At 52.4% G+C, this 9,432-nt stretch overlaps 1 protein-coding gene across 3 annotated transcripts in view; it reads right to left on the minus strand.

The window, feature by feature from the left end:
* The window catches only part of SOGA1 (suppressor of glucose, autophagy associated 1), a 69,010-nt gene extending 59,584 nt beyond the window's left edge, over positions 1-9,426 (minus strand). For 2 of the 3 annotated variants that reach the window (XM_015597057.2, XM_015597056.2), the window contains exon 1: positions 9,172-9,372. In XM_015597057.2, the coding sequence (XP_015452543.1) occupies positions 9,172-9,243 (72 nt within the window). In that variant the 5' untranslated portion in view covers positions 9,244-9,372. Of the gene's footprint in view, positions 1-9,171 lie in introns of all 3 variants that reach the window. The other variant, XM_006921790.3, reaches the window with a different exon arrangement.
* Between the last annotated feature and the right edge of the window lie 6 nt (positions 9,427-9,432).

A 9,432-nucleotide genomic window follows, 5' to 3' on the forward strand; every position in this document is an offset into this window, starting at 1 on the left:
CACAGACCCTCCCTCTGGTGGGAAGCTATACGTGCATGCGCATGCACATATATTGACTGAGAGCTGTCCAGACATCTGTGCCGACCAAGGCAGGGCCTGGCTTGTCACTGCCCCGTTTCAGGCCTCACCGGATGGAGCAGGGAGACATCTGCAGCCCTTGTTGCCTCTGGGGAATGCTCACAGCAAGGGCGCCTGCGGGTGTCCCTACTTTCCTTTTTGTGTGGACAGGAAGGAAGGCAGCTTTGGATCCCAATGTGTTTAAAACATCCCCTAACCGGCCTCTGGGCTACAGCCAAATCTCTGAGCTGGGAGAGAACAGGGCTCAGAGGTCTTTGGGGAGGGAAAGTGAGGCTGGAAGGTTAAGGGAGTGACCCTGGGCCACTGAGGCTCCAGCACACCCCATCATTGCACACAGCTGAGCCTTTGCTCCTGCCATTCCCCCTGGCAATCTGGAAAGAGCACCATGAGACCCCAGTCTGCCTCTTGCCTCTTGCAGGCTGTGTGACCTTTGGCAAACCCCTTAACCTCTCTGAGTCTGTTTATACCTGTGTAAAAAGAAAGGGCTAAGTCTCAATCTGGTAACGTCCCTGTTCTAGTATAGAACACATGGAGGGAGGGGCTGACATAAAACCTGTAATTACCCTATTAATAACCTAATTACGGTAGAGGTAAACACCCCAAAGGAGCCTACGGGAAGCTCCTAGGTGTCTAACACAGAAGCCTGGCCTGGAGCTGAATGCACTAAAGTAGAGGAGGAAACCAAGGGCAGGAGGAGGGAACCACAAGCGCAAAGGCCCTAGGGTGGGAACAGCACTGGAACAGAGGCCTCGGGTGCATGGAGCATGTGGGAGTTTGGGTAGAGTGGGGATGAGGTGAAGCTGAAGGAGGCAGGATCACAGGGGCTGATCTGACACTTGGGCAGGGGCAAGGAGGAGCCCAGAGAGGAGAGGTTGATGACACTGACCCAGAAGATAACCAGATCTGGGGCAAAACCAGGGGGAAGATGTTCGGTTGGTCCAGCCTGGCTGCGGAATCCCAAGCTGGGTTTCCACTGGAGCCTGAGTGCTCTCTATAGCCCAGGCAATGGGAGATTATTCACTTTGGTCTTAGAACGAGAGACCTCAAGGTGGCCCTCCATCAGCAAAGGGTTACAGGGCCTGTAGCACTGACATCAGCTGTTCAAAGACTGGGGTGGGAGGGAAAGGGGGTACATGAGGGAGACCCATAATGCAACTCAGCTCCATGCGCACCTCCCAGGCCCCTGCTCCATGCCAAGAACCACATCCAGAGCCAGGCACAACTTTGCCATCAAGGACCCAGGGCTCACTGGCAGTCAGACCTGAGCCTGATGATGAGTGATGAGGGTGGAGAGCTGCTGAGCCCTTAGCATGAGCTGGCCCCATCTAATCCTTAGATACATGCGTTCTGATTTAATCCTCACAGCAACACTGTACAGATAAGCATCCCCACTTTACACATAAGACTGAGGTTCATAAAGGGAAAGCTCAGAGGAAAAGGCAGAACCAGGATTCAAGTCCGGGTCAGCTTGGCTGTAAACCATGGTGCTCTTAACCGCCTTGCACACTGGAGATGGGAAGGGTTGGTTTGCTGCTCCCACCTTCTCTGACTCCCTGCCACTCCTCAGGAAGGGAAGAATTACCTGCTAAGAATGCAGACCTGTGGCGTCCAGGGTCAGTCTGGCCCAGAATACTCCAGTCTCTAGCTCTTCCCCCACCCCAGCTCCAAGTTCCTTCTGGCACCAGAGGGCAGAGAATGTGACCACAGATGAGGTCATGCCTATGGGGCCCTGGGGGAATGACCTTAGTAATAACCTTGGCTGCTGGTCAGGCCCCTGCCTGGAACTTAGCTGAAGCCCTCCCCTGGGGAATTCCCTTTGTCCCAGAGGCTACACAGAATGTGGGGCTCCCTTCCTTCCTCTGTGCCCAGGACTGTGCTGGATTGTCACATACCCGAATGCTAATCCTCCCAAATGCCCTGCACAAAAGGGAATCAATTCCCATTTTACAGACAGGAAGACTGATGCTTGATAAGGGGATTTGCACATGGAGATCATACACAGGGAAGAGGTGACAAAGCAAGGTTTGGCCCCAGGACCCGACCCCAAAGGTGGAATTTGTCTGTGAAACCACACAGCCTTCCTTCCCTCCCATGTTGGGCCCCTGTGCCTTGTGCCCAGTGCTACAGACACATGGAAGCGGGGCCACTCCTAGCCTTGCTACAGGTCAATGTGGCCCCCTCACAACGAGGTGTTCACAGTGCGTCAGCTCAGCGCGGCATTCAATGTCTTTCTCAAGCAGGCCCAACTCTCCTTCCCAGCTTCTCCTTCGTCACTGCCCTCACCCATCATTCCCTCCAGCTCTTCTGTGTTAAGCCTGAAGCCTATCTGCAGATCCTGATCACTGCTTTTCATTCAATCACACGACAAATATTTATTGAATTCCTATGATGTGTCAGGCACTGTTCCAGCAGCTGGGCACAGAGGCAGCTACTCAAGGCTAACTCCTCAGCCCTAATGCCTCCTCTTCCAGGCCCCTTCTCTGCAAGCCCACATCTCCTCCACCTCCTCTGTCCTGGCCTCCTATTCATCCATTCCCAGGCAGAACAGGGCACCCTTTAGGGATGAGAGTGGCATGGCTCTCCACAGCCTCCAGCAAAGGGAGAGGGGGAGGAGTAAGGAGATGAGGGCAAGCAGGAAATCCCAAGGAGATTAGAAGGGAGTTGCCCCTGGGTAGTGTTTCTCCTGTGCGCAGACCTGACAATTGCTCCATTTCACTCAGCCCACTGGGCCCAGGCCCAAGTGCTGGATATTTGGGGCCTGAGGGCCTTTGGTGTAGTTTCTCCTGACTTGGTGACCTACCGGTCCCCGCTCCACCTACCACCTAGCCCTGGCCAGGTTCCTAGGGCCCCCAGATCCAGGAGGTTACAAAATCAAGCCCCCACCATACTCCTCACTGTTCCCAGCAGCCTTATGGAAGGAAACCTTGTGGAGGAGCCAAAAAGAGTAGTTTGTACACATTAGCTCCAGGGAGACACAGACCAGGATTTCCTGTGTTTCTGTGTGGGTGAAATGTCACAGTCAGTGTGTGTATGTGTGTCAGGGCACCCAGGTTTGTGGGTCTCTGGCTCCTATTAGCAAATACTTCAGGCCTGATGTTTGAGTGTCCATGCTTATGTGTATATGGCTGGTGTCTGTATGAGTGTCTCTGGGGTGTGTGTCTGTGAGCCCTGGATCAGTGTGCAAAGTCCTCTGCTGCTCTATTTATGGAAGAGGTGTGTGTGTGTGTGGGGGGGGGGTATCTTGGCTGTGAGCTTGTATCTGTGCCCACTTGGCAGGGGTGGATCTGTGGATTTCCGTGGATGCTAGCGCCTGTGCGGAATGAGTCTGCGTGGGTTTGTGTGTGTGTGCCTGCATATGTATGTATACTTCCGATTCGTCTGAGGCTGTGTTTCTCCAGACTGTGTGTCCATCTCTGGGACATGGCCAAGTGTGTCTGGGAGTATAAGATGTGTGTGTGAGGGTGTGCTTCTGAGCTGAGGGTCTCCTAGATAGTGTGAGTCCCTATTGTGTCTATTTGGTAATGTGTGGGTATGATAAGACAGGAGGTTGTGTATCTGTGTGTTTGTGTACTTCTCTGAGCATGTCTCCTCTCTAATATGTCTAGAGGTGTGCTTCTGGAAGTATGCAACGTAAGTGTGCCACTGGATGTGTAATTGAGATGTTTGTGAGTGGTTGTGAATCTCTGAGTATAAGCTGTGGATATGTGTATGTGTGTTTGTGTGTGCAAGAGAGAGTGTGCCCAGGGACACAGGCCCAGCCCCTTTGCAAGGAATGCTGGGAGCCCTGGGAGCCATGGTCCCCCCAGGCCTCAGCAGCAGCTGCCTCACATTTTCCATCTCATTTTCCATCTTGCTAGAGCTGTCCCCTTCCCCCATGACAGACAAACCGCTGAGGATTCTTAAAGACCCAGAGCTCAGAGCAGCTTCTTCCACGTCACCTCTCAGTTGCCACAAGGAGGGCTGGGACTCAGGGCAGGGACCAGCCAGGAGCTTTGCTGACCACCCCTCTCCCCTACCCAATGACAGATAGACTGGAGCCCTCCCTCTACAGCTCCAAGGAGCTGAGAGGAGCTTCACAACTTGCTGGCTACTGTGCCATACATCTGGCACAGAGACTGGTACCCAAGAGACACTCAGAAAATATGTATTGAATGAATTAATGAATGAATGCCTGAAGAAGCAGGTAAGTGAAAGGTGATGACTGGGACAGGCACTGACATTTACTGTGTACTTGATCTATATCATCACACTGAAAAGGGTCCCTATGACCCTGGGGCAGGCATACTTAGCCCTTATTTTACAGAAGAAAGAACAGAGGCTCAGAAAGGCTGAGTGTTTCAGCCAGTGTCATACAGTTTATAACTGGCAAGCCAGGCAAGAACTCCACTCTGAAACTCAGAGAGTGGAAGAGCAATGGGGAACGGGGAGTTCTGCAGGGTTGTCTAATGAGGGTCTCAAGTATATCAGCTGTGCGATCTTGGGCACATTACAGAGCCTTTTGGTTTCCTCATCCATCCAATGGGTCTGATATCAGAACACCCTATACAAGATTGCTATACTTAACCCAGAGGTGGCACATTAGAAGTGATCAATAGCTGATAGCATTTGTGAGACAAGAGCCATAAAATTCCAGGGATTAGTGGTCTGGAGGTCCCCAGGTCAGCTCTAACATTCCAGCACTGTGGGCTCCAGCCTAACCATTATCTGACCCTTAAGGCTAAATCGAAACCCCTAACACTTCCTCCAGGATCTCAGACCCCTGTTCCAATCACAGTTTTCATTGGTGTAGGTACATATTCACATATATCCATACACGCATGTCCCCCATCCCAACCTGCAGGCTCCAGATCCCAGGCCCCATTATATGTTATTCTTCACTTGTTCCCGGCCGATCTTAGCCTAGAACACAACAGGATTCCTCTCACCAACCAATGTCCAAGATTAGACACACTGTTAGCAACCAAAAGCTCACTGCTCCAGTCATACTGCAGAAAGAACAGGACCTAGAGTTAAACCAACCGGGTTTGGAATCCTGGCTGTGTGACTTGGAGCCTCCATTTACTCAACTGTACAATGGCAACTGGAGGGCTTCTTCTGGGCCCTTCTGGGCTGACATGTAGATTAGCTGCACTTCAAACACTTGCATCTAGAACCTCCAAAGAGGTGGGTAGGCCTTGCTTCATGGAGCCCACACAGCATGTGATCACAACTTTTTGCTCTCCCTGGAGCACCTCCCAATTTATTAACACCCTACAGCTAAGGGGACTCACACTCCCAGTTCCCCCAAGAATGAAGACATAGATATCCTGTCAGCTCACTGGCTAACAATACTTACAATTCTCCAAGAGATGAAGGATTTCACTGCTTGCAAATGTTTTCTTGTCTATTCATACCTCCCTAATTCCTGACAACAATCCTATGAAGTTGCTCAGGCAGGTTCTATCTTCATTATAAAGATGGGGAGAAGAAAAAAAAAAGTAGCTCAGAGAAGCCAAGTGACTTGCTCATAACCACACAGTAAATGGCAGTCAGGCCTCAAAGCCAGGTCTTTAGGCTCCAACTTTCAGATTCTTCCACCCACACCCAATGGGTTCCCAGCATGTCCTCATCACATGGTACATGGGAGACGGTTAGTAGTGATGGAGAGCTGGAAGACCTCAGACTACCAAGGCTTTGCAGGTCAAACATAATCAATTTGTCTGCTCTGCAGCTAAAGCTGCATCTTAGAATCCTGGAACCTCAAAAGTTAATAACCTTCAGACTTCCTTGGCTGGAAGGGACCCTAGGACAGGCAGCTCAACTGTAGCCACCACATGAATCTCCCCCTGAATCCTCCTCGAGTAATCACAACCACCAACATTCTGTACAGTTTACAAGCTGCTTTCTACAAACCCTATGTCTATCTAAACATGTGAAGTCATCCAGCTTCTCTTTGAATAACTCAAGTGACAGCAAGCTCGCTCCCTTCTCTGAAGCAACTCCTTCTCTTGTCTCATTGGGAAACAGCTGCCCATTTACACTTTCCTTACTTGGGCCCCAGAGCAGACTTCATGCTACAGGAGATCTGCCATCACCCAAGAGACTCTCTCCAGTTGACAATTCCCAGTGCCCCTCACCAGCTGGGGATGAGCCTAGCAGGGCCCCATCAGACTCTATAGGACTCAAACCAGGCAGCATAAGACCTGCAGGGGACACACTGGGGATCTGGAGTCCTTCTCCTGGTAACTCAGGTCTTGAATCTTAGAAGCAAAGTGGCCCAGAGGGGCAGGAAACACGTCAAGAGTGTAACGACTCTTACTCCAAGCCCTGGCTGACTGAGGAACTAGCTCTGGGACCTGGAGCAAGTCCTTACCCACTCTGGCCATGGTTTACCATCTGTAGAATGAACAAACCAACACCTCCTATAACAGCCCCTACACTTACGGGCCCTATCCAATCTCTAGATTTCACCTCGTCTCTATGAGGTTTGCAGCTGGATTAAAACGGAGAAGTTCAGAGACCAACCCAAATGTACACAGAGAGAAATGCACACTCTGGCCCTGCTCACCTCTCTCATCCAATTGCCTCCCTCTCTCTAGCCTGAGCACTGTTCCTCGAAATCAACAGGCTTTTTCCTACTTCTTACAGCCTGGAATGTTCTTACTCCAGCTTCATATTCAGCTGGCTCCATCTCATCCTTCAGCCCTTGGCCTCTCTGAGCAGCCCCAGCCCCCCATGTGCTCTTGGGACACTGTATCCTTCTCTGCCCTTTACGATCCATATTGTGGTTTACTGTATGACTGTTTAATCCCAGTCTCCCCTACTAGACCTGAAACTCCATGAAAACAGACAGTCATACTTGTCCATGGCTGCATCCCCAGAGCTGCACTAGTGCCTGGTACACAGTAGGCACTAAACAAATAGTTGGTGAATGAATGAATGAATGAATGAGGGAGATACCCAGGAGAAAGAGCCCAGCCTGCTTCATATGGGGAGGACGATCTATTCTGCCCCCACAGAATCCACAAGAGAACATGAAAGGCATCCATGGAAACGTGTCACATACCACTTGAGAATAGCAGTGATGACAGCTACTCTCATCTGAGGCTCACTCCATGCCAGACACTCTAGTGGTGTTTGCACACATTTTCTCATTTAATCCTTAAGGTTGGAAGATATGTGATGTGCCTTTTTACAACACAGAAAACTGAGGTCCACAGACGTGGAGTAACTTGACCAAGATCACATAGGCAGGAAGCTACAGACCCCAAATCCAACAGTAGCCTGAGGCCTACGTACAAAGCCTGAAAGTGAATGAATGGTGGAAACTGAGGCTCAGCCTTGGCCCAGGCAGTTGGAGGTCCCCAGCCAGGCCTTGGCGCCTCTGAGACCTTGGGCTCAATCCCCAGCCTTCTGGGACTCTGTTCTATCTTATGGCTCAGATGGTCTCCAGAGTTCTACTTGGTGACTTCTTGGGATAGACAAGAATCCATGGGGGTGGGTGCATGAGGAGACCCTGAAGCAAAGCTCTATGGTCCATCTTCTCTACTCTGGGTGAATTGTGTGGGCAGGAAGTGGGAGCGAGGACCTCAGGGTATGAGTTCAGAGTAGCTCAGGCAGGGGCTACAAGAAGTAGCTCAGAATACCAGGAGGGCAGGAACAAGCCTCCTTCTGGCTTGTCTCCTTCCTCCTACCCACCCTCTACTTTTCTTCTTGCCACTGGCTTCTGAAGACTAAAGGAGCTGACTGAACCCCTGCTTGTCAACACTAAATGAGGCCTTCGGGAAGACTTACCCAGGGGTGGATTATCCTGATTTAGACAGGCTCTGTCCTTCTATTCTATAAGCATTTACTAAACACATGCTGGATAATAGATCCTGGGGAAATGGGGAGGGGGAGGCACAGTTGAGCAAGACCCCAAAACTCTGAGAGAGAAATGAATTTGGCCGAAAGAGCCACAATGCAAAGCTAAGTGTTGCTGGGCAGATGTAAATCAGCAGAGTGCCGTTAACTGTGCAGCTCTCAGCCAGGGGCATGCTGGGTGTTCTGCGAAGACATCAAATGACAAAAGTAGGTAACATTTCAGCCTCTTCCAGAACCGTGCCCAGTCAGTGGCAGTAGATCAGAGCCCATGAAGCTTCCAGTGTGCCTGGCCAAGGTCAACACACAAGGGCTGGGTTGTCCCTAAATCTGCCACAGTGCCAGGTAGTGGGCAGACGGAGCCTGGCTTGCACCCAGTAGGTGCTCATGTCTACTGAAAGGCTGAAGGCAAAAGACTCTCCTGGGGAAGCTCTCAGGTCCCCACATGCCCAGAGAGAATGCCCCTTTCGGATAGAGAGCTTCCTTCCTCTCACTGGGAACATGGGAAGGACATGGGCCTCGCCATGAGGGGCCAGTGGAGCCACTGTGTATACAGGGCTTGCCACAGAGAGCGTAGAAGACAATATCCTGGGATTTAGGAAGCTGCCTCTGAGCTGGTTCTCCCACGACATCATCCTCCCAGGCTGTAGAACCGTTAGACTGGGCGGAAGTGGACTCCAGCCAAAGGGATGTTCCCAGATGTCATGCTTTCAAACAGGACCCGCCCTGAAAGGCAGGCGGAGACAGGCCTGCGCCCAGGAGAGCCCTGAGTAAAGACTCGGGATGGTGTTCCTGCGTTTCGTTGGCACGGGCTGGCCACAGGTCTCCCTGGCAGCATGCACACCGCCTACCCCAGCAAGAAGAGCCATCGAAGGCCTCGCCTCTGGCTTGGGAGTGGGGGTTCTGAGCAGCTGAAGGCAGAGGTCCAGCCTCTCACAGACTATCCACCCGGCCATCCCAAGTAACGCATCCACACGTCTTGCAAAGCAGTTTTCTCAAGCCCCCCTCCCCTTTCCAAATCAGGGCCCTTTGGCCAGTATCCTCATCCAGCTTCCACCTCAGAAGGTTTCCCAAATAAAAAGGGAGGCGGGATGTGAGGGAGCCTTGGATAGACTTCGGGGTGGTCCCTGAGGATTTAGTCCCCTTTATCCAGCTTGTTCAATGGGGCAGCGGGCCGGCTGGTGCCTCAACCCCGTGGGGCCGTGACAACCCGACGCCTCCCGGGGCTTCCCTCCTCCCCATCAACGCCCCAACCTTGAGATAGTCGTTCTCCGAGCGCAGCTCCTCCAGCTCTCGCACGAAACCGCCGGGCCCGCAGTCCAGCATCTCCTCGGTGAGGTCGGAGAAGGCGAGTGAGGCACTGAGTGGCAAGCGGCTGCTGCCTCCCGACGACGCGGCCACCGACGGCTCATCGGGGGAGGCGGGCGGCCGCAGAGGCTGCTGTGAGGGCGGCGCGGGCTGGGGTGGCTGCCCCGTGCGGGCCCCTGCCGGGCCCCCGGCCGCGGCCTCGGCCTC

This window comes from Pteropus alecto, unplaced genomic scaffold (genome assembly GCF_000325575.1).
Source record: "Pteropus alecto unplaced genomic scaffold, ASM32557v1 scaffold45, whole genome shotgun sequence".
Classification (NCBI taxonomy): domain Eukaryota; kingdom Metazoa; phylum Chordata; class Mammalia; order Chiroptera; family Pteropodidae; genus Pteropus; species Pteropus alecto.